We start from the raw sequence: 26,606 nt of genomic DNA on the forward strand, positions 1-26,606 counted from the left end.
TTGTTTATGGATGGGGTTGTAAGGGAGGTAAATGCAAGAGTCCTGGAAAGAGGGGCAAGTATGAAGTCTGTTGGGGATGAGAGAGCTTGGGAAGTGAGTCAGTTGTTGTTCGCTGATGATACAGCGCTGGTGGCTGATTCATGTGAGAAACTGCAGAAGCTGGTGACTGAGTTTGGTAAAGTGTGTGGAAGAAGAAAGTTGAGAGTAAATGTGAATAAGAGCAAGGTTATTAGGTACAGTAGGGGTGAGGGTCAAGTCAATTGGGAGGTGAGTTTGAATGGAGAAAAACTGGAGGAAGTGAAGTGTTTTAGATATCTGGGAGTGGATCTGTCAGCGGATGGAACCATGGAAGCGGAAGTGGATCATAGGGTGGGGGAGGGGGCGAAAATTTTGGGAGCCTTGAAAAATGTGTGGAAGTCGAGAACATTATCTCGGAAAGCAAAAATGGGTATGTTTGAGGGAATAGTGGTTCCAACAATGTTGTATGGTTGCGAGGCGTGGGCTATGGATAGAGATGTGCGCAGGAGGATGGATGTGCTGGAAATGAGATGTTTGAGGACAATGTGTGGTGTGAGGTGGTTTGATCGAGTAAGTAACGTAAGGGTAAGAGAGATGTGTGGAAATAAAAAGAGCGTGGTTGAGAGAGCAGAAGAGGGTGTTTTGAAATGGTTTGGGCACATGGAGAGAATGAGTGAGGAGAGATTGACCAAGAGGATATATGTGTCGGAGGTGGAGGGAACGAGGAGAAGAGGGAGACCAAATTGGAGGTGGAAAGATGGAGTGAAAAAGATTTTGTGTGATCGGGGCCTGAACATGCAGGAGGGTGAAAGGAGGGCAAGAAATAGAGTGAATTGGAGTCATGTGGTATACAGGGGTTGACGTGCTGTCAGTGGATTGAAGCAAGGCATGTGAAGCGTCTGGGGTAAACCATGGAAAGCTGTGTAGGTATGTATATTTGCGTGTGTGGACGTGTGTATGTACATGTGTATGGGGGGGGGGCCATTTCTTTCGTCTGTTTCCTTGCGCTACCTCGCAAACGCGGGAGACAGCGACAAAGTATAAAAAAAAAAAAAAAAAAAAAAAAAAAAAAATTTCCTTATCTTATTATGTCATCATAAATGACATATCAGATGGAGATATAGAAACTAATTATTCTGTTAGGTTTGTGGTTCTTGCTTATTCTTTTATTGCCTTCATCCAGTGTTTACCAAATAAAGTATGATACAGTAGATAAATGAAACATTTATACATTAAAAGAACAGTTTTCTAGAATTAGGAGTACTGATTGTATGAACATTGCTACATGCTTATATATATATATATATATATATATATATATATATATAAGAGCAAGGTTATTAGGTACAGTAGGGTTGAGGGTCAAGTCAATTGGGAGGTGAGTTTGAATGGAGAAAAACTGGAGGAAGTGAAGTGTTTTAGATATCTGGGAGTGGATCTGTCAGCGGATGGAACCATGGAAGTGGAAGTGGATCATAGGGTGGGGGAGGGGGCGAAAATTTTGGGAGCCTTGAAAAATGTGTGGAAGTCGAGAACATTATCTCGGAAAGCAAAAATGGGTATGTTTGAAGGAATAGTGGTTCCAACAATGTTGTATGGTTGCGAGGCGTGGGCTATGGATAGAGTTGTGCGCAGGAGGATGGATGTGCTGGAAATGAGATGTTTGAGGACAATGTGTGGTGTGAGGTGGTTTGATCGAGTAAGTAACGTAAGGGTAAGAGAGATGTGTGGAAATAAAAAGAGCGTGGTTGAGAGAGCAGAAGAGGGTGTTTTGAAATGGTTTGGGCACATGGAGAGAATGAGTGAGGAAAGATTGACCAAGAGGATATATGTGTCGGAGGTGGAGGGAACGAGGAGAAGAGGGAGACCAAATTGGAGGTGGAAAGATGGAGTGAAAAAGATTTTGTGTGATCGGGGCCTGAACATGCAGGAGGGTGAAAGGAGGGCAAGGAATAGAGTGAATTGGAGCGATGTGGTATACAGGGTTTGACGTGCTGTCAGTGGATTGAATCAAGGCATGTGAAGCGTCTGGGGTAAACCATGGAAAGCTGTGTAGGTATGTATATTTGCGTGTGTGGACGTGTGTATGTACATGTGTATGGGGGGGGGGTTGGGCCATTTCTTTCGTCTGTTTCCTTGCGCTACCTCGCAAACGCGGGAGACAGCGACAAAGTATAAAAAAAAAAAAAAAAAAAAAAAAAAAAGATATATATATATATATATATATATATATATATATATATATATTCTAATGTTTTATTTTGCATATGAGGGTAGGGTGGGTTGAATCAACTAAAAAGTAAATTAAGCTATGAAAAGCATTTAAAAGTCTATGTATATTTTATTGTCAGAGCCTGAAATAGAACTTTACTATACATTATATTAAATATCTTTTCTTTAGTCTATTTTTGGCTATTTTCAAACATAGCATGTAGCAATGTTCATACAATCAGTACTCCTAATTCTAGAAAACTGTTCTTTTAATGTATAAATGTTTCATTTATCTACTGTATCATACTTTATTTGGTAAACACTGGATGAAGGCAATAAAAGAATAAGCAAGAACCACAAACCTAACAGAATAATTAGTTTCTATATCTCCATCTGATATGTCTTTATGATGACATAATAAGATAAGGAAATATGTAAAACAATACGTAGTACAGAATATGTATGACTTGGGGCTTCCAGTCTCTCAGCTACCTCTGATCTTGATTGTAGAGGTGTTTACACTGCCTCCTGTAGGGTACCATAAATTACTGAAATGAATTCTAACCAGCATGGAGCCATCATTTTTCATACTTCCGGAAAACCTAGGAGAGGAAAGGCAGCAGACTACGATGTCAGCAAACATCTACCTTGTCCATGTTATATATCACACTCATTCCTGGTGAAGAACCAAGTGTAATACATGCATATTCCAGTCTTGTAGATACTGGCACTCAAAATCATGCACCTCTTTATAGTTTCTAAGTCACTTATACCTTGTCTTGAAAGTATAAACTACAGTATTTTCCTCTTATGCTTGCTAAACTAGTACTACTTAACTTTTCCTGTCATAATGAATGTAATATCACACAAAATGTACTAAAAAGTAAAAAAAAACTGGCTACAAAATCACACAAAACACTACACTACACGTAGGCCGGGTTGAGAACGAGGAGTGAGGTCTGACCTACACCACTCTGTAAGCTGCAGGAGTGGGTGGATATGTATGGACATATCACATGCGTGCCATAATTTTAGTTGTTTGGCATAATTTAAAGGCAGGTGAAAAACTGTAAATCAATAGGTTCCTTGGAATTTTGGTCTTGAGAGAATAGTCTGAAGACCAAAATTCCAAGGAATATATATATATATATATATATATATATATATATATGTATACATGCAGGAGGGTGAAAAGCGTGCAGGGATTAGAGTGAATCAGAACGATGTGGTATACCGGGGTTGACATGCTGTCAGTGGATTGAGCCAGGGCATGTGAAGCAACTGGGGTAAACCATGGAAAGTTCTGTGGAGCCTGGATGTGGAAAGGGAGCTGTGGTTTAGGTGCATTATTACATGATAGGTAGAAACTGAGTGTGAATGAATGTGGCTTTTGTTTTCTTTTGCTAGCGCTACCTCGCACACATGCGGTGGGAGGGGGTTGTTATTTCATGTGTGGCGGGGTGGCGATGGGAATGAATAAAGGTAGACTATATGAATTATGTATATGTGTGTGTGTGTATATATATGTATACGTTGAGATGTATAAGTATGTATATTTGCGTGTGTGGACGTGTATGTATATACATGTGTATGTCGGTGGGTTGGGCCATTCTTTTGTGTGTTTCCTTGCGCTACCTTATTAACGCGGGAGACAGCGACAAAGTAAAATAAATGAATTAAATGAATGAATATGTATATTGGAAAGGATCACAATTTTGCACATGATCAAGATATTCCTATGAGTCCACTGGGAAAATGAAACATGATAAGTTCCCAAGTGCACTTTCGTGTAATAATCACATCAGCAGGGTAGACACAAGAGAGAAATATAACAGTTAGTTGATTTACATCGAAGAGACGAAACAAGGATGCCATTTGGTAAACATGCTATTGTCCAAGACAGACAATGACCATTCATAAACTTATCATTTTACAAATTTCATCAACAATAAAGTTATCTACTTTTTATAGACCATCGCTAGTATTAAGATTATAATTCTTTGTGTATTTAATTATAGAAGATTCAATGATATTTCTCGTGGTGATAGAGTTAGAGTTAATAACTGAGATGGCATTACTCCACTCAGTACAATGATCATAATTTTTAACATGATTAAATAAGGTATTTGATTCTTGTCCCATTCTTTTACTATATTGATGCTGCTTAAGTCTAACAGAAAGATCTGTACCAGTCTGCCCAACATAAAACTTGTCAGAATTTCTGCATGACACTTTATAGATGTATCTCATCATGACAGAGTTAAATTATCATAATTTCGATATATGTTCCTGAGGGCATTACGTATTTACAGTCCAGCTTTTATTGATGATGAGTTTGAGAAGATACAGTCTATTGGATCTCAGTTAAAGTACTCTAGATCTTTCATTGATAAATCCCCTGAGTTAGCAATGAAATCATTTTATAGAGTTGAGCCCAAACCTCCCATTGACACCAAGAATCTTTTAATTTCCCTTTTAATAATAATTTTACTGTACTTCCCATGTTGCTTAAATCCTTTAATGTAAATGTTGCCTTCAGCAACAATAATACTATAAAGAATATCTTAATCAGGAATTCACCTGAAAATTGTGATAAGTCTTATGTTGGGCAGACTGGTAAGGATCTTTCTATTAGACTTAAGCAACATCAATATAGTATAAGAATGGGACAAGAATCAAATGCCTTGTTTAATCACGTAAAAACTATGATCATTGCATTGACTGGAGTAATGCCAACTCAGTTATTAACTCTAATTCTATTACCACGAGAAATATCTTTGAATCTTCTGTTATTAGATACACAAAGGATCATAATCTTAATATTAGTGATGGTCTATTGAAATTTGATAACTTTATTGTCGATAAAATTTGTAAAATGATAAGTTTATGAACGCTCATTGTCTGTCTTGGACAATTGCATGTTTACTAAATGGCATCCTAGCTTCGTCTCTTTGATGTATATCAACTGACTCTAATGTCTCTTTCTTGTGTCTCTACTGATGATGTGATTATTACACAAAAGTGCACTTGGGAACTTATCGTGTTTCATTTTCCCCGCCGCCCATGAAATGACAACCCCCTCCCCGCTCACGTGCGCGAGGTAGCACTAGGAAAAGACAACAAAGGCCACATTCATTCACACTCAGTCTCTAGCTGTAATGTGTAATGCACTGAAATCATAGCTCCCTTTCCACATCCAGGCCTCACAAAATTTTCCATGGTTTACCCCAGATGCTTCGCACTCCCTGCTTCAATCCATTGACAGCACGTCGACCTCAGTATACCACATCGTTCCAGTGCACTCTATTCCTTGCACACCTTTCACCCTCCTGTATGTTCAGGCCCCGATCGCTCAAAATCTTTTTCAGTCCATCCTTCCACCTCCAATTTGGTCTCCCACTTCTCCTCATTCCCTCCACCTCTTACATAGATATCCTCTTTGTCAATCTTTCCCCACTCATTCTGTCCATGTGGCCAAACCATTTCAAAACACCCTCTTCTGCTCTCTCAATCGCACTCTTTTTATTACCACACATCTCTCTTACCCTTTCATTAGTTACTCAGTCAAACCCCCTCACACCACATATTGTCCTCAAACATCTCATTTCCAATACATCCACCCTCCTTCACACAACCCTATCTATAGCCCCTGCCTCACAACCATATAACATTGTTGGAATCACTATTTCTTCAAAGATACCCATTTTTGCTTTCCGAGATAATGTTCTCGACTTCCACACATTCTTCAATGCTCCCAGAACTTTCACCCCCTCCCCCACCCTGTGACTTGCTTCCGCTTCCATGGTTCCATACGCTGCCAAATCCACTCCCAGATATCTAAAGCCCTTCACTTTCTCCAGTCTTTCTCCATTCAAACTTACCTCCCAATTGACTTGTCTGTCAACCCTACTGAACCTAATAACCTTGCTCTTATTCACATTTACCCTCAGCTTTCTTCTTCCACACACTTTACCAAACTCAAACACCAACCTCTCCAGTTTCTCACTCGAATCAGCCACCAGCACTGCATCAATGGCGAACAACAACTGACTCACATCCCAAGCCCTCTCATCCACAACAGACTGCATACTTGCCCTTCTCTCCAAAACTCTTGCATTCATCTCCCTAACATCCTCATCCATAAACAAATTAAACAGCCATGGAGACATCACATATCCCTGTTGCAAACCGACATTCACTGGGAACCACTCGCTTTCCCCTCTTCCTACTTGTACACATGCCTTACATCCTCAATAAACATTTTACTGCTTCTAGCTACATACCTCCCACACCATATACTCTTAATACCTTCCACGGAGCTTCTCTATCATATGCCTTCTCCAGATCCATAAATGCTACATACAAATCCATTTGCTTTTCTAAGTATTTCTCACATACATTCTTCAAAGCCAACACCTGATCCACACATCCTCTACCACTTCTGAAACCACACTGCTCCTCCCCAGTCAGGTGCTCTGTACATGCCTTCACCCTTCTTGATCAATACCCTCCCATATAATTTTCCAGGAATACTCAAGAAACTTATACCTCTGTAATTTGAAAACTCACCTTTATCCCATTTGCCTTTGTGTAGTGGCACTATACATGTATTCTGCCAATCCTCAGGAACTTCACCATCAACCATACATACATTGAATATCCTCACCAACCAGTCAACAACACAGTCACCCCCTTTTTTAATAAATTCCACTGCAAGACCATCCAAACCTACCTCCTTGCCAGCTCTCATCTTCTGCAAAGCTTTCACTACCTTTTCTCTGTTTATCAAATCATTCTCCCTAACCCTCTCACTTCGCACACCACCTTGACCAAAACACCCTATATCTGCCACTCTATCATGAAACACATTCAACAAACCTTCAAAATACTCACTCCATCTCCCTCTCACTTCAGTACTACTTGTTACTACCTCCCCATTTGCCCCCTTCACTGAGATTCCCATTTGTTCTCTCTTATGTACTTTATTTACCCCCATCCAAAACATCGTTTTATTTTCCCTCTTTCACCACAACTCTCATTGCCTTTTTTTTCACCTCATGTGCCTTTCTCTTCTCCTCTTGCCTCTTTCTTTTATATATCTCCCAGTCATTTGCACTATTTCCTTACAAAAATCATCCAAATGCCTCTTTCTTCTCTTTCACTTACAATCTTAACCCTCCTCCACACAACTCTATCTATAGCCCACACTGCGCAACCATATAACATTATTGGAACCACTGTTCCTTCAAACATTCCCATTTTTGCTTTCCAAGATAATGTTCTCAACTTCCACACATTCTTCACTCCATCTTTCCACCTCCAATTTGGTCTCCCACTTCTCCTCGTTCCATCCACCTCCAACACATATATCCTCTTGGTCAATCTTTCCTCACTCATTCTCTCCATGTGCCCAAACCATTTCAAAACACCCTCTTCTGCTCTCTCAACCACGCTCTTTTTATTTCCACACATCTCTCTTACCCTTACGTTACTTACTCGATCAAACCACCTCACACCACACATTGTCCTCAAACATCTCATTTCCAGCACATCCATCCTCCTGCGCACCACTCTATCCATAGCCCACGCCTCGCAACCATACAACATTGTTGGAACCACTATTCCTTCAAACATACACATTTTTGCTTTCCGAGATAATGTTCTCGACTTCCACACATTCTTCAAGGCTCCCAGAATTTTCGCCCCCTCCCCCACCCTATGATCCACTTCCGCTTCCATGGTTCCATCCGCTGCCAGATCCACTCCCAGATATCTAAAACACTTCACTTCCTCCAGTTTTTCTCCATTCAAACTCACCTCCCAATTGACTTGACCCTCAACCCTACTGTACCTAATAACCTTGCTCTTATTCACATTTACTCTTAACTTTCTTCTTTCACACACTTTACCAAACTCAGTCACCAGCTTCTGCAGTTTCTCATATGAATCAGCCACCAGCGCTGTATCATCAGCGAACAACAACTGACTCACTTCCCAAGCTCTCTCATCCCCAACAGACTTCATACTTGCCCCTCTTTCCAAAACTCTTGCATACACCTCCCTAACAACCCCATCCATAAACAAATTAAACAACCATGGAGACATCACTCACCCCTGCCGCAAACCTACATTCATTGAGAACCAATCACTTTCCTCTCTTCCTACATGTACACATGCCTTACATCCTCGATAAAAACTTTTCACTGCTTCTAACAACTTGCCTCCCACACCATATATTCTTAATACCTTCCACAGAGCATCTCTATCAACTCTATCATATGCCTTCTCCAGATCCATAAATCCATACAAATCCATTTGCTTTTCTAAGTATTTCTCACATACATTCTTCAAAGCAAACACCTGATCCACACATCCTCTACCTCTTCTGAAACCACACTGCTCTTCCCCAATCTGATGCTCTGTACATGCCTTCTCCCTCTCAATCAATACCCTCCCATATAATTTACCAGGAATACTCAAGAAACTTATACCTCTGTAATTTGAGCACTCACTCTTATCCCCTTTGCCTTTGTACAATGGCACTATGCACGCATTCTGCCAATCCTCAGCCACCTCACCATGAGTCATACATACATTAAATAACCTTACCAACCAGTCAACAATACAGTCACCCCCTTTTTTAATAAATTCCAATGCAGTACCATCCAAACCTGCTGCCTTGCCAGCTTTCATCTTCCGCAAAGCTTTTACTACCTCTTCTCTGTTTACCAAATCATTTTCCCTAACCCTCTCACTTTGCACACCACCTCGACCAAAACACCCTATATCTGCCACTCTATCATCAAACACATTCAACAAACCTTCAAAATACTCACTCCATCTCCTTCTCACATCACCACTACTTGTTATCACCTCCCCATTTGCGCCCTTCACTGAAGTTCCCATTTGCTCCCTTGTCTTACGCACTTTATTTACCTCCTTCCAGAACATCTTTTTATCCTCCCTAAAATTTAATGATACTCTCTCACCCCAACTCTCATTTGCCCTTTTTTTCACCTCTTGCACCTTTCTCTTGACCTCTTGTCTCTTTCTTTTATACATCTCCCGCTCAATTGCATTTTTTCCCTGCAAAAATCATCCAAATGCCTCTCTCTTCTCTTTCACTAATACTCTTACTTCTTCATCCCACCACTCACTACCCTTTCTAATCAACCCATCTCCCACTCTTCTCATGCCACAAGCATCTTTTGCGCAATCCATCACTGATTCCCTAAATACATCCCATTCCTCCCCCACTCCCCTTACTTCCATTGTTCTCACCTTTTTTCCATTCTGTACTCAGTCTCTCCTGGTATTTCCTCACACAAGTCTCCTTCCTAAACTCACTTACTCTCACCACCCTCTTCACCCCAACATTCACTCTTCTTTTCTGAAAACCCATACAAATCTTCACCTTAGCCTCCACAAGATAATATATATATATATATGAGTCAGTTGTTGTTCGCTGATGATACAGCGCTGGTGGCTGATTCATGTGAGAAACTGCAGAAGCTGGTGACTGAGTTTGGTAAAGTGTGTGGAAGAAGAAAGTTGAGTAAATGTGAATAAGAGCAAGGTTATTAAGTACAGTAGGGTTGAGGGTCAAGTCAATTGGGAGGTGAGTTTGAATGGAGAAAAACTGGAGGAAGTGAAGTGTTTTAGATATCTGGGAGAGGATCTGGCAGCGGATGGAACCATGGAAGCGGAAGTGGATCATAGGGTGGGGGAGGGGGCGAAAATTTTGGGGGCCTTGAAGAATGTGTGGAAGTCGAGAACATTATCTCGGAAAGCAAAAGTGGGTATGTTTGAAGGAATAGTGGTTCCAACAATGTTGTATGGTTGCGAGGCGTGGGCTATGGATAGAGTTGTGCGCAGGAGGATGGATGTGCTGGAAATGAGATGTTTGAGGACAATGTGTGGTGTGAGGTGGTTTGATCGAGTGAGTAACGTAAGGGTAAGAGAGATGTGTGGAAATAAAAAGAGCGTGGTTGAGAGAGCAGAAGAGGGTGTTTTGAAGTGGTTTGGGCACTTGGAGAGGATGAGTGAGGAAAGATTGACCAAGAGGATATATGTGTCGGAGGTGGAGGGAACAAGGAGAAGAGGGAGACCAAATTGGAGGTGGAAAGATGGAGTGAAAAAGATTTTGTGTGATCGGGGCCTGAACATGCAGGAGGGTGAAAGGAGGGCAAGGAATAGAGTGAATTGGAGCGATGTGGTATACTGGGGTTGACGTGCTGTCAGTGGATTGAATCAAGGCATGTGAAGCGTCTGGGGTAAACCATGGAAAGCTGTGTAGGTATGTATATTTGCGTGTGTGGACGTATGTATATACATGTGTATGGGGGGGGTTGGGCCATTTCTTTCGTCTGTTTCCTTGCGCTACCTCGCAAACGCGGGAGACAGCGACAAAGCAAAAAAAAAAAAAAATATATATATATATATATATATATGTATATATATATATATATATATATATATATATATATATATGTATATATGTATATATATATATATTTATTTATATATATATATATATATATATATATATATATATATATATATATATATATATATATATATACATAGATATTTTTTTTTTTATTTATTTTGCTTTGTCGCTGTCTCCCGTATTTGCGAGGTAGCGCAAGGAAAGAGACGAAAGAAATGGCCCAACCCACCCCCATGCACATGTATATACATACACGTCCACACACACAAATATACATACCTATACATCTCAATATACACATATATGTACACACACAGACACATACCTATATACCCATGCACACAATTCACACTGTCTGCCTTTATTCATTCCCATCGCCACCTCGCCACACATGGAATACCATCCCCCTCCCCCCACATGTGTGCAAGGTAGCGCTAGGAAAAGACAACAAAGGCCCCATTCGTTCATACTCAGTCTCTAGCTGTCATGCAATAATGCCCGAAACCACAGCTCCCTTTCCACATCCAGGCCCCACACAACTTTCCATGGTTTACCCCAGACGCTTCACATGCCCTGATTCAATCCACTGACAGCACGTCGACCCCGGTATACCACATCGATCCAATTCACTCTATTCCTTGCCCGCCTTTCACCCTCCTGCATGTTCAGGCCTCGATCACTCAATATCTTTTTCACTCCATCTTTCCACCTCCAATTTGGTCTCCCACTTCTCGTTCCCTCCACCTCTGACACATATATCCTGTTCGTCAATCTTTCCTCACTCATTCTCTCCATGTGCCCAAACCATTTCAGAACACCCTCTTCTGCTCTCTCAACCACGCTCTTTTTATTTCCACACATCTCTCTTACCCTTACATTACTTACTCGATCAAACCACCTCACACCACACATTGTCCTCAAACATCTCATTTCCAGCACATCCACCCTCCTGCGCACAACTCTATACATAGCCCACGCCTCTCAACCATACAACATTGTTGGAACCACTATTCCTTCAAACACTCTTCTCTTTCACTAATAATCTTACTTCTTCATCCCACCACTCACTACCCTTTCTAATCAACCCACCTCCCACTCTTCTCATGCCACAAGCATCTTTTGCGCAATCCATCACTGATTCCCTAAATACATCCCATTCCTCCCCCACTCCCCTTACTTCCATTGTTCTCACCTTTTTCCATTCTGTACTCAGTCTCTCCTGGTACTTCCTCACACAAGTCTCCTTCCCAAGCTTACTTACTCTCACCACCCTCTTCACCCAACATTCACTCTTCTTTTCTGAAAACCCATACAAATCTTCACCTCATCCTCCACAAGATAATGATCAGACATCCCTCCAGTTGCACCTCTCAGCACATTAACATCCAAAATTCTCTTTCGCACGCCTGTCAATTAACACGTAATCCAATAACGCTCTCTGGCCATCTCTCCTACTTACATACGTATACTTATGTATATCTCGCTTTTTACACCAGGTATTCCCAATCACCAGTCCTTTTGCAGCACATAAATCTACAAGCTCTTCACCATTTCCATTTACAACACTGAACACCCCATGTATACCAATTATTCCCTCAACTGCCACATTACTCACCTTTGCATTCAAATCACCCATCACTATAACCCGGTCTCGTGCATCAAAACCACTAACACACTCATTCAGCTGCTCCCAAAACCCTTGCCTCTCATGATCTTTCTTCTCATGCCGAGGTGCATATGCACCAATAATCACCCATCTCTCTCCATCAACTTTCAGTTTTACCCATATTAATTGAGAATTTACTTTCTTACATTCTATCACATACTCCCACAACTCCTGTTTCAGGAGTACTGCTACTCCTTCCCTTGCTCTTGTCCTCTCACTAACCCCTGACTTTACTCCCAAGACATTCCCAAACCACTCTTCCCCTTTACCCTTGAGCTTCGTTTCACTAAGAGCCAAAACATCCAGGTTCCTTTCCTCAAACACACTACCTATCTCTCCTTTTTTCGCATCTTGGTTACATCCAAACACATTTAGACGCCCCAGTCTGAGCCTTCGAGGAGGATGAGCACTCCCCGCGTGACTCCTTCTTCTGTTTCCCATTTTAGAAAATTTAAAAAATACAAGGAGGGGAGGATTTCTGGCCCCCCGCTCCCGTCCCCTCTAGTCGCCTTCTACGACACGCGAGGAATGCGTGGGAAGTATTCTTTCACCCCATCCCCAGGGATAATATATATATATATATATATGGTTGCGAGGCGTGGGCTATGGATAGAGTTGTGCGCAGGAGGATGGATGTGCTGGAAATGAGATGTTTGAGGACAATGTGTGGTGTGAGGTGGTTTGATCGAGTGAGTAACGTAAGGGTAAGAGAGATGTGTGGAAATAAAAAGAGCGTGGTTGAGAGAGCAGAAGAGGGTGTTTTGAAGTGGTTTGGGCACATGGAGAGAATGAGTGAGGAAAGATTGACCAAGAGGATATATGTGTCGGAGGTGGAGGGAACGAGGAGAAGAGGGAGACCAAATTGGAGGTGGAAAGATGGAGTGAAAAAGATTTTGTGTGATCGGGGCCTGAACATGCAGGAGGGTGAAAGGAGGGCAAGGAATAGAGTGAATTGGAGCGATGTGGTATACCGGGGTTGACGTGCTGTCAGTGGATTGAATCAAGGCATGTGAAGCGTCTGGGGTAAACCATGGAAAGCTGTGTAGGTATGTATATTTGCGTGTGTGGACGTATGTATATACATGTGTATGGGGGGGGGGTTGGGCCATTTCTTTCGTCTGTTTCCTTGCGCTACCTCGCAAACGCGGGAGACAGCGACAAAGTATAAAAAAAAAAAAAAAAAATATATATATATATATATATATATATATATATATATATATATATATATATACATATATATACATATATATATACACACACACACACACACGCACATATACACACACACACACACACACATACATATATACACACATGAAAAATGCAAGAAACAATTTAGAAAACTGAAACTTCCAGCTTGAAATGAAATGAAAAAATGAATGTCACATAATGGTTCAACCTCTGGCTATGGAAAAGAGAAATGCAATATTCACTTACACAAACGTCAATATATATATGAAGTCTGTTGGGGATGAGAGAGCTTGGGAAGTGAGTCAGTTGTTGTTCGCTGATGATACAGCGCTGGTGGCTGATTCATGTGAGAAACTGCAGAAGCTGGTGACTGAGTTTGGTAAAGTGTGTGAAAGAAGAAAGTTAAGAGTAAATGTGAATAAGAGCAAGGTTATTAGGTACAGTAGTGTTGAGGGTCAATTCAATTGGGAGGTGAGTTTGAATGGAGAAAAACTGGAGGAAGTGAAGTGTTTTAGATATCTGGGAGCGGATCTGGCAGCGGATGGAACCATGGAAGCGGAAGTGGATCATAGGGTGGGGGAGGGGGCGAAAATTCTGGGAGCCTTGAAGAATGTGTGGAAGTCGAGAACATTATCTCGGAAAGCAAAAATGGGTATGTTTGAATGAATAGTGGTTCCAACAATGTTGTATGGTTGCGAGGCGTGGACTATGGATAGAGTTGTGCGCAGGAGGATGGATGTGCTGGAAATGAGATGTTTGAGGACAATGTGTGGTGTGAGGTGGTTTGATCGAGTAAGTAACGTAAGGGTAAGAGAGATGTGTGGAAATAAAAAGAGTGTGGTTGAGAGAGCAGAAGAGGGTGTTTTGAAATGGTTTGGTCACATGGAGAGAATGAGTGAGGAAAGATTGACCAAGAGGATATATGTGTCGGAGGTGGAGGGAACGAGGAGAAGAGGGAGACCAAATTGGAGGTGGAAAGATGGAGTGAAAAAGATTTTGTGTGATCGGGGCCTGAACATGCAGGAGGGTGAAAGGAGGGCAAAGAATAGAGTGAATTGGAACGATGTGGTATACTGGGGTTGACGTGCTGTCAGTGGATTGAATCAAGGCATGTGTATGGGGGTGGGTTGGGCCATTTCTTTCGTCTGTTTCCTTGCGCTACCTCGCAAACGCGGGAGACAGCGACAAAGCAAAAAAAAAAAAAATATATATATATATATCCCTGGGGATAAGGGAGAAAGAATACTTCCCACGTATTCCCTGCGTGTCGTAGAAGGCGACTAAAAGGGAAGGGAGTGGGGGGCTGGAAATCCTCCCCTCTCTTTTTTTTTTTTTTTTTTTCCCAAAGGAAGGAACACAGAAGGGGGCTGGATGAGGATGTTTCCTCAGAGGCCCAGTCCTCTGTTCTTAACGCTACCTCGCTGATGCGGGAAATGGCGAATAGTATGAAAGAAAGAAAGAAATATATATGTATATATATATATATATATATATATATATATATATATATATATATATATATATATATATATTTTTTTTTTTTTTTTTTTTTTTTTTTTTTTTTTTTTTTTATACTTTGTCGCTGTCTCCCGCGTTTGCGAGGTAGCGCAAGGAAACAGACGAAAGAAATGGCCCAACCCCCCCCCCATACACATGTACATACACACGTCCAGACACGCAAATATACATACCTACACAGCTTTCCATGGTTTACCCCAGACGCTTCACATGCCTTGCTTCAATCCACTGACAGCACGTCAACCCCTGTATACCACATGACTCCAATTCACTCTATTTCTTGCCCTCCTTTCACCCTCCTGCATGTTCAGGCCCCGATCACACAAAATCTTTTTCACTCCATCTTTCCACCTCCAATTTGGTCTCCCTCTTCTCCTCGTTCCCTCCACCTCCGACACATATATCCTCTTGGTCAATCTCTCCTCACTCATTCTCTCCATGTGCCCAAACCATTTCAAAACACCCTCTTCTGCTCTCTCGACCACGCTCTTTTTATTTCCACACATCTCTCTCACCCTTACGTTACTTACTCGATCAAACCACCTCACACCACACATTGTCCTCAAACATCTCATTTCCAGCACATCCATCCTCCTGCGCACATCTCTATCCATAGCCCACGCCTCGCAACCATACAGCATTGTTGGAACCACTATTCCCTCAATTGGGAGGTGAGTTTGAATGGAGAAAAACTGGAGGAAGTGAAGTGTTTTAGATATCTGGGAGTGGATCTGTCAGCGGATGGAACCATGGAAGCGGAAGTGGATCATAGGGTGGGGGAGGGGGCGAAAATTTTGGGAGCCTTGAAAAATATATATATATATATATATATATATATATATTATTCCTAGGGATAGGGGAGAAAGAATACTTCCCACGTATTCCCTGCGTGTCGTAGAAGATGACTAAAAGGGAAGGGAGCGGAGGGCTGAAAATCCTCCCCTGTCGTTTTTTTAATTTTCCAAAAAAGAAGGAACAGAGAAGGTGGCCAGGTAAGGATATTCCCTCAGAGGCCCAGTCCTCTGTTCTTAATGCTACCTCGCTGTCACGGGAAATGGTGAATAGTATGAAAGAAAGAAAGATATATATATATGTATATATGCATTTTGGTTCTTTATTGTTTTGCTCTGTTTTGACATTGTTGTTACCATGGATTTTTCAGTCCCAGGCAAGATTGAGAGCATTGATCAAGAAGATGACCACCTGGAATGGGAGCATGAAGACTGTAATGGCCCAGCATGCTCATATGAACTACACTATAGAATGAATGGCTCAAATCATGTGTATCGAGTTGTATCAAGTAAGAACTGGAGGCTCCTTTATGTTTATGATTGTCACTTACAGATCATGTTCTTGAAGACAGTATAAGTAAAGCCTACATTTCTATAAGGCCACTTTTTGTGATCATGTTTTGATATGGAAGTGTTATTATTATGTCACTATAGATATTTGGTTTCCAAGCTGTGACTTTTAGTTTCCTCTGGCCACTTGTTTTGAGATTATAGGATAGTGACTCTATCATGACCCTTGAACCATCACTACTCTTGCATCATCACCACCTTTACTGAATCACCATCCTCAATCCATCTCTGCCTTTGCTGATTTGCTATCTTTGCTCCATTGACATTCTCACTCAATTTTCACGGATCTATCCCTGTCCATCACCAGTCTATGATTGAGTCATGCTTCCTTAAACAGAGCTCTTTTTTGAGTTTTGTAGAATTTGGAAGTAAGACTAATATTTTCTGTTATAATTATTCATTGTAATGCTGTGTCATCCAAGAGCTTACTCAGCTGTTTAATAGGTATAATTAGTATCTTGTTATTAGTTTATTTCCTGTTCAGTGAATCGGCAGACAGTAATACTGGTAAAAACAAAGTTTATGTTTCATCTTAGAAATAAATTAGAATTGGTCTAGAGAGAATTTTGAAGAAGGTAGGATGAAAAAAGTTAGGGTAACAAACAATAAATGTATCTTTTGAAAGTTGAAAAAACTTCTCTCTGAGGCAGTGTTCCACAAGGGTAACAGACTCCCCAGGAATAACCAGATCAGGATTTAGCCAGCACCCTCATGGTTTAGTGAGAAGGCAGCAGCTTTCACCCATCCATGTAAACTTCCAAGATGTCTGCAGACACTGCTTTTTGATAGGAATGCTCTCTGCCAGTCAATAGGTGAATGTCACTGGCCCCCTACTGTCACACACACACACAGCAGCTACTGCAAGCTCACATTTTGCAGATTATGTGTGCCAACCCAAGGGAGCTACCAAAGGTCAAGAAGAAATATTTTTTGGCAAGGAAATGTTTTCCAACCAAGTTTTCTTTTCTCACGGTCTGTTCCACAAACATGAGAGTATATTCACATGATAGAGGAGGGTTAGGAAAACTCTGAAAATAAGAACTAAACCCAAGGTAGCAATATCTTTCATGGGTAATCTGAGGTACTTTGAAACCTGGTTTTCCTGAAGGAGGAATTGTAGAGCCACACGGCGTAGATCCACCACATTTAAACTAAGCTACTGTTGACGAAGGTGGAAGAAGAGTATCAAAAAATCTGTTAGTAGATTTTTTCAATAAAAGGTTTTGAGAAAGCTAAGGAATAGATTGTCAACTCCAAACATGAATGAAGCATAAAGCTCAGGACAAACATTAAAGGTGTTTGATATCCATGTAACAAAAGTGACTCAACTTCATGAATTTCTTATCATCCTAGTGCAGAAACCTATTACTCTCTTCTAGATACTAGGTACTAGGTAATTATGTACTGTATTTCCCACCACATATGCATATCATATTTTTATTAATCCTGAATTTAACTGAGATTATCGAGAAGAAAAAAGTTGAGTTTCTTTAGTTAGTATGCAGGGGCTTCCTCATCAGTCTTACCTAAGCCTAGTTTGTTAGGAACCGAGGTTGGACCTATCGAGTACCAGGGAAGACCCGTGGAAGACCTAGGGATTATTGGGGAAGATCTTGGTAGACTTGGCGAAGCCTTGAGAAGTATTTGGGAAGATAAAGGGTATACCCATGGAGGGTCTAGGAAGACTCAAGGAAGAACTGGAAAAGACTTCCAGTCTTCCCCAAACCCTCCACAGGTCGACCTCAGTTCTTCCCAAGTGTTCCCAGACCTTCTTAAGTCTCTCCCAGGTCTTCCAAAAGTCTTTCCTAAGTCTTCCTAAGTCTTTCTCAGGTCTTCCTCAAGTCTTTTTAGATCCTTCCCAGGCCTGTTTAATGATTTATAATCTTATATGTTTAATTTGGAGGTCATTGAGAGACTTCTGTGTCAAATGGAGGAGTTTAAATTTTAGTTTCAGTGCTGGTAATTGGGTACCTCAAGGCCTAACCATTAATATGTGAGATGCAGGGTAATTTTTGGAGGCATGATTATAGAGAAAAGCTGTGTTTTGTGTTGCATGAAGTACAAAATGTATTTATATGTTCACTTACTTAGAAAAGCAAATGGATTTGTATGTAGCATTTGTGGATCTGGAGAAGGCATATGATAGAGTTGATAGAGATGCTCTGTAGAAGGTATTAGAATATATGGTGTGGGAGGCAAGTTGTTAGAAGCAGTGGAAAGTTTTTATTGAGGATGTAAGGCATGTGTACATGTAGGAAGAGAAGAAAGTGATTAGTTCTCAGTGAATGTTGGTTTGCGGCAGGGGTGTGTGATGTCTCCATGGTTGTTTAATTTGTTTATGGATGGGGTTGTTAGGGAGGTGAATGCAAGAGTTTTGGAAAGAGGGGCAAGTATGAAGTCTGTTGTGGATGAGAGAGCTTGGGAAGTGAGTCAGTTGTTGTTCGCTGATGACACAGCGCTGGTGGCTGATTCATGTGAGAAACTGCAGAAGCTGGTGACTGAGTTTGGTAAAGTGTGTGAAAGAAGAAAGCTGAGAGTAAATGTGAATAAGAGCAAAGTTATTAGGTACAGTAGGGTTTAGGGTCAAGTCAATTGGGAGGTAAGTTTGAAAGGAGAAAAACTGGAGGAAGTGAAGTGTTTCAGATATGTGGGAGTGGATTTGGCAGCGGATGGAACCACGGAAGTGGAAGTGAATCATAGGTTGGGGGAGGGGGCAAAAATTCTAGGATCCTTGAAGAATGTGTGGAAGTCGAGAACATTATCTCAGAAAGCAAAAATGGGTATGTTTGAAGGAATAGTGGTTCCAACAATGTTATATGGTTGCGAGGCGTGGGCTATGGATAGAGTTGTGCGGAGTAGGGTGGATGTGCTGGAAATGAGATGTTTGAGGACAATATGTGGTGTGAGGTGGTTTGATCGAGTAAGTAATAATAGGGTAAGAGAGATGTGTGGTAATAGAAAGAGTGTGGTTGAGAGAGCAGAAGAGGGTGTTTTGAAATGGTTTGGTCACATGGAGAGAATGAGTGAGGAAAGATTGACCAAGAGGATATATGTGTCAGAGGTGGAGGGAATGAGGAGAAGTGGGAGACCCAATTGGAGGTGGAAAGATGGAGTGAAAAAGATTTTGTGTGATCGGGGCCTGAACATGCAGGAGGGTGAAAGGCGTGCATAGAGTGAAAGGTGGAATAGAGTGAATTGGAACGATGTGGTATACCGGGGTCGACGTGCTGTCAATGGATTGAACCAGGGCATGTGAAGTGTCTGGGGTAAACCATGGAAAGTTGTGTGGGGCCTGGATGTGGAAAGGGAGCTGTGGTTTCGGTGCATTATTACATGACAGCTAGAGACTGAGTGTGAACGAATGTGGCCTTTGTTGTCTTTTCCTAGCGCTACCTCGTGCACATGCGGGGGGAGGGTGTTGTTATTTCGTGTGTGTCGGGGTGGCGATGGGATTGAGTAAAGGCAGACAGTATGAATTATGTACATGTGTATATATGTATATGTCTGTGTGTGTATATATATGTATACGTTGAGATGTATAGGTATGCATATTTGCATGTGTGGACGTGTATGTATATACATGTGTATGTGGGTGGGTTGGGCCATTCTTTCATCTATTTCCTTGCGCTACCTTGCTAACATGGGAGACAGCGACAGAAGTAAAATAATGAAAGAAAATTGTTCACTTATTGCCCCAGGAAGCCTTTATATCTTTGTAGGGCCTGTGCAGTGTTCAGAAAGCTCCACATCCACTATGCAGGGCCATAGGTCATAATGAACAGTAATGTTTTGTGCTCATGCATCTATAAGGAGATAATGCACAGCAATTGAGTTGTAAGGGTTATGTGTCTCCATTGTGGTAGCTGCTTCATGGGAAATGAAGGGTCTTGGGATATGTTAAATCATTGTTTGTAATGTTGCAGGGTGGGTGATATCCCAAGTACGGGCTAGGGAGCATGACTTTTTGTATGACTTGGGACTTTGGTTTCTGATAGTTGTGTATCAGTTTAGGTGATACTTAAAACTGGATTGGAAGGATGTTTATTTAATGTCTCTCAGGTCATTTCAGTGTGCCTGTTTTTTGTCAGAGTAACATTTGTTGGGATGGTAAGATTTTTGAATAAATGTTGCTGAAATGGGAGGCAAGGGTAGACTTTCTATTTTTGATGTGGGGTTGTTGGTTAGTAATGGGATGGTTTTGATGAAAGTGGTCTAATGCTTTTGCAAAGAGTTTAGTGCTGATTTTGCTGAAGTGGAATTTTTAGGAGGATCTTTGTTTCATTGTGTAGGTGTTGAGTGTTTCATGTTGTGAGGTAACCAGTTATTGCATTGAGTACACTATTTTTGTGTTTTGAAACTTTGTTATAATTCTCTTGAGAGATTGTACAACCAGGCAGATGAGGCTTAGTTTATGGTGGAGTAGGTGAAGTGCTTCAAGAGGGTGCTAAGGAATTCTTTTTTGTCCAAATCTTGTACTGTTTAGTGTTCTTAGGGCATGTAGTTTGTATGTTGATATTTATGATGAGTGTATCTTTTCTGATGCCTAGAATAGGTGGGTCAAACATGGGCATATAAAGCGATTGGGGTAAATTGCAGAATTGTCAGTGGGTCTGGGGCCTGATTAGGGTTTAGTGCATTATACATGTAAGCTAGAGAGCGGATGTGAGCGATTGAGGCCATTTCTTTGTCTCTTCTGGGCTCTGCCTTGTTAACACGGGAAATACTGAACATATAAATGAATGAAATGTTTGAGGACAATATGTGGTATGAGGTGGTTTGATCGAGTAAGTAATGCAAGGGTAAGAGAATTGTGGAAATAAAAAGAGTATTGTTGAGAGAGCAGAAGAGATTGTGTTGAAATGGTTTGGACATAAGGAGAGAATGAGTGAAGAAAGATTGACAAAGAGGATATATATGTGTCAGAGGTGGAGGGAAGAAGAAGTGGGAGACCAAATTGGAGGTGGAAGGATGGAGTGAAAAAGATTTTTAGTGATCGGGGCCTGAACATAGAGGAGGGTGAAAGGTGTGCAAGGAATAGAGTGAATTGGAATGATGTTGTATACTGGGGTTAACGTTCTCTCAGTGGACTGAACCAGGGCATGTGAAGCATGTGGGGTAAACCATGAAAAGGTCAATGGGGCCTGGATTTCGAGAGAGAGCTGTGGGTTTGGTGCATTACATATGACAGCTAGAGACTGAGTGTGAACGAATGTGGCCTTTTTGTCTGTTTTCTTGGCACTACCCTGCTGAAGCAGGGGATAGTGATGCTGTTTTCCTTTGGGGCTGGGTAGCAGTAGGAATGGATGAAGGGAGGCAAGTACGAATATGTACATGAGTATTTATGTTATGTCTGCATATGTGTATGTTTGTATTTATATGTATGTATTTGTGTATATGTGGGTATTTATGTTTATATGTGTATGTATTAGAGGATGGGCCATATGTATATGTGATAGTGTAAGAAAGTAAATTCTAGATTGATGTGGGTAAAACTGAAAGTGGATGGAGAAATATAGGTGATCATTGGTGCTTCTGCACCTGGTCGTGAGAAGAGAGATAATGAGAGGCAAGTGTTTTGGGAGCAGCTGAGTGAGTGTTCAGTAGCTTTGGCGCTTGAGACTGGGTATTAGTGATGGGCGATTTATATGTGAAGGTGAGTAATGTGGCAGTTGAGGGTATAATTGGTGTACTTGGGGTATTCACTGTTGTGGATGGAAATGATGAAGAGCATGTGGATTTGTGTGCTGAAAAACACTGGAGATTGGGAATACCTATAGCCAGGACTGTACTGAGAAGGGTGGATGTGTTGGAAATGAAATGTTTGATGACAATATGTGCTGTGAGGTGGTTAGATTGAGTAAGTAATGTAAGGGTAAGAGACATGTGTGGAAACAAGAAGAGTATGGTTGAGAGAGCAGGAGTGGATGTGTTGTAATGGTTTGGACATATGGAAAGAATGAGTAAGGAAAGATTGGCAAAGCTTTATATATATATAGGAGAGTGAATGTTGGGGTGAAGAGGGTGGTAAGAGTAAGTGAGCTTGGGAAGGAGACTTGTATGAGGAAGTACCAGGAGAGACTGAGTACAGAATGGAAAAAGTTGAGAACAATGGAAGTAAGGGGAGTGGGGGAGGAATGGGATGTATTTAGGGAATCAGTGATGGATTGCGCAAAAGATGCTTGTGACATGAGAAGAGTGGGAGGTGGGTTGATTAGAAAGGGTAGTGAGTGGTGGGATGAAGAAGTAAGATTATTAGTGAAAGAGAAGAGAGAGGCATTTGGAAGATTTTTGCAGGGAAAAAATGAAATTGAGTGGGAGATGTATAAAAGAAAGAGACAGGAGGTCAAGAGAAAGGTGCAAGAGGTGAAAAAGAGTGCAAATGAGAGTTGGGGTGAGAGAGTATCATTAAATTTTAGGGAGAATAAAAAGATGTTCTGGAAGGAGGTAAATAAAGTGTGTAAGACAAGGGAGCAAATGGGAACTTCAGTGAAGGGCGCAAATGGGGAGGTGATAACAAGTAGTGGTGATGTGAGAAGGAGATGGAGTGAGTATTTTGAAAGTTTGTTGAATGTGTTTGATGATAGAGTGGCAGATATAGGGTGTTTTGGTCGAGGTGGTGTGCAAAGTGAGAGGGTTAGGGAAAATGATTTGGTAAACAGAGAAGAGGTAGTAAAAGCTTTGCGGAAGATGAAAGCCGGCAAGGCAGCAGGTTTGGATGGTATTGCAGTGGAATCTATTAAAAAAGGGGGTGACTGTATTATTGACTGGTTGGTAAGGTTATTTAATGTATGTATGACTCATGGTGAGGTGCCTGAGGATTGGCGGAATGCGTGCATAGTGCCATTGTACAAAGGCAAAGGGGATAAGAGTGAGTGCTCAAATTACAGAGGTATAAGCTCGTTGAGTATTCCTGGTAAATTATATGGGAGGATATTGAATGAGAGGGTGAAGGCATGTACAGAGCATCAGATTGGGGAAGAGCAGTTTGGTTTCAGAAGTGGTAGAGGATGTGTGGATCAGGTGTTTGCTTTGAAGAATGTATGTGAGAAATACTTAGAAAAGCAAATGGATTTGTATGTAGCATTTATGGATCTGGAGAAGGCATATGATAGAGTTGATAGAGATGCTCTGTGGAAGGTATTAAGAATATATGGTGTGGGAGGCAAGTTGTTAGAAGCAGTGAAAAGTTTTTATCGAGGATGTAAGGCATGTGTACGTGTACGAAGAGAGGAAAGTGATTGGTTCTCAGTGAATGTAGGTTTGCAGCAGGGGTGTGTGATGTCTCCATGGTTGTTTAATTTGTTTATGGATGGGGTTGTTAGGGAGGTGAATGCAAGAGTTTTGGAAAAAGGGGCAAGTATGAAGTCTGTTGTGGATGAGAGAGCTTGGGAAGTGAGTCAGTTGTTGTTCGCTGATGATACAGCGCTGGTGGCTGATTCATGTGAGAAACTGCAGAAGCTGGTGACTGAGTTTGGTAAAGTGTGTGAAAGAAGAAAGTTAAGAGTAAATGTGAATAAGAGCAAGGTTATTAGGTACAGTAGGGTTGAGGGTCAAGTCAATTGGGAGGTAAGTTTGAATGGAGAAAAACTGGAGGAAGTGAAGTGTTTTAGATATCTGGGAGTGGATCTGGCAGCAGATGGAACCAGGGAAGCGGAAGTGAATCATAGGGTGGGGGTGGGGGCGAAAATCCTGGGATCCTTGAAGAATGTGTGGAAGTCGAGAACATTATCTCGGAAAGCAAAAATGGGTATGTTTGAAGGAATAGTGGTTCCAACAATGTTGTATGGTTGCGAGGCGTGGGCTATGGATAGAGTTGTGTGCAGGAGGGTGGATGTGCTGGATATATATATATATATATATATATATATATATATATATATATATATATATATATATATATATATATATATCCCTGGTGATAGGGGAGAAAGAATACTTCCCACGCATTCCTCATATGTTGTAGAAGGCGACCATAGGGGATGGGAGCGGGGGGCTGGAAACCCTCCCCTCCTTGTATTTTAACTTTTTAAAAGGGGAAACAGAAGAAGGAATCATATGGGGAGTGCTCATTCTCCTCGAAGGCTCAGATTGGGGTGTCAAAATGTGTGGATGTAACCAAGATGAGAGAAAAGGAGAGATAGGTAGTATGTTTGAGGAAAGGATCCTGGATGTTTTGGCTCTGAGTGAAACGAAACTCAAGGGTAAAGGGGAAGAGTGGTTTGGGAATGTCTTGGGAGTAAAGTCAGGGGTTAGGGAGAGGACAAGAGCAAGGGAAGGAGTAGCAGTACTCCTGAAACAGGAGTTGTGGGAGTATGTGAAAGTGTGTAAGGAAGTAAACTCTAGATTGATATGGGTAAAACTGAAAGTTGATGGAGAGAGATGGGTGATTATTGGTGCATATGCACCTGGGCATGAGAAGAAAGATCATGAGAGGCAAGTGTTTTTGGAGCAGCTGAGTGAGTAAGTTAGTAGTTTTGAAGCATGAGACTGGCTTATAGTGATGGATGATTTGAATGCAAAGGTGAGTAATGTGGCAGTTGAGGGAATAATTGGTGTATATGGGGTGTTCAGTATTGTAAATGGAAATGGTGAAGAGCTCGTAGATTTCTGTGTTGAAAAAGGATTGGTGATTGGGAATACCTGGTTTAAAAGGAGAGATATACATAAGTATACATATTTGAGTAGGAGAGATGGCCAGAGAGCATTCTTGGCTTATGTGTGAATTGATATGCGTGCGAAAGAGAGACTTTTAGATGTTAATGTGCTGAGAGGTTCAACTGGAGAGATGCGAAGGTGAAGATTTGTAGAGGTTTTCAGAAAAGAAGAGAGAATTTTGGGGTGAAAAGAGTGGTGAGAGTAAGTGAACTTGGGAAGGAGACTTGTGTGAGGAAGTACCAGGAGAGCCTGAGTACAGAATGGAAAAAGGTGAGACCAAAGGATGCAAGGGGAGTGGGGGAGGAACGGGATGTATTTAATGGGTTGCGCAAAAGATGCTTGTGGCATGAGAAGTGTGGGAGGTGGACAGATTACAAAGGGTACTGAGTGGTGGGATGAAGTAAGATTATTAGTGAAAGAGAAGAGAGAGGCATTTGGACGATTTTTGCAGGGAAATAATGCAAATGAGTGGGAGATGTATAAAAGAAAGAGACAGAAGGTCAAGAGAAAAGTGCAAGAGGTGAAAAAGAGGGCAAATGAGAGTTGTGGTGAGTGTGTAACATTGAATTTTCGGGAGAATAAAAAGATGTTTTGGAAGGAGGTAAAGAAAGTGTGTAAGACAAGGGAACAAATGAGAACTTCAGTGAAGGGGGCAAGTGGGGAGGTGCTAACAAGTAGTGGTGATGTGAGAAGGAGATTGAGTGAGTATTTTGAAGGTTTGTTGAATGTGTTTGATGATAGAGTGGCAGATATAGGGTGTTTTGGTCGAGGTTGTGTGCAAAGTGAGAAGGTTAGGGAAAATGATTTGGTAAACAGAGAAGAGGTAGTAAAAGCTTTGGAGAAGATGAAAGCTCGCAAGGCAGTGGGTTTAGAAGGTATTGCAGTGGAATTTGTTAAAAAAAGGGGGTGACTGTATTGTTGACTGGTTGGTAAGGTTATTTAATGTATGTATGACTCATTGTGAGGTGCCTGAGGATTGACAGAATGCTTGCATAGTGCCATTGTACAAAGGCAAAGGGGATAAAAGTGAGTGCTCAAATTACAGAGGTATAAGTTTGTTGAGTATTCCTGGGAAATTATATGGGAGGGTATTGATTTAGAGGGTGAAGTCATGTACAGAGCATCAGATTAAGGAAGAGCAGTGTGGTTTCAGAAGTGGTAACGGATGTGTGGATCAGGTGTGTGCTTTGAAGAATGTATGTGAGAAATTCTTAGAAAAGCAAATGGATTTGGATGTAGCATTTATGGATCTGGAGAAGGCATATGTTAGAGTTGATAGAGATGCTCTGTGGAAGGTATTAAGAATATATGGTGTGGGAGGCAAGTTGTTAGAAGCAGTGAAAAGTTGTTATCGAGGATGTAAGGCATGTGTACGTGTAGGAAGAGAGGAAAGTGATTGGGTCTCAGTCAATGTAGGTTTGTGGCAGGGGTGTGTGATGTCTCCATGGTTGTTTGATTTGTTCATGGATAGGGTTGTTAGGGAGGTGAATGCAAGAGTTTTGGAAAGAGGGGCAAGTATGCATTGTGTTGTGGA

The 26,606-nt window shown here is 41.4% G+C and overlaps 1 protein-coding gene across 1 annotated transcript in view; it reads left to right on the forward strand.

The window, feature by feature from the left end:
• Positions 1-26,606, forward strand: part of LOC139762511 (uncharacterized) — an 854,543-nt gene that overhangs the window by 645,700 nt on the left and 182,237 nt on the right. Inside the window, exon 20 of the mRNA XM_071687495.1 lies at positions 16,219-16,356. Within this exon, the coding sequence (XP_071543596.1) occupies positions 16,219-16,356 (138 nt within the window). The remainder of the gene's footprint in view (positions 1-16,218; positions 16,357-26,606) is intronic.

This window comes from Panulirus ornatus, chromosome 3 (assembly GCF_036320965.1).
Source record: "Panulirus ornatus isolate Po-2019 chromosome 3, ASM3632096v1, whole genome shotgun sequence".
In the NCBI taxonomy this organism is placed as follows: Eukaryota; Metazoa; Arthropoda; class Malacostraca; order Decapoda; family Palinuridae; genus Panulirus; species Panulirus ornatus.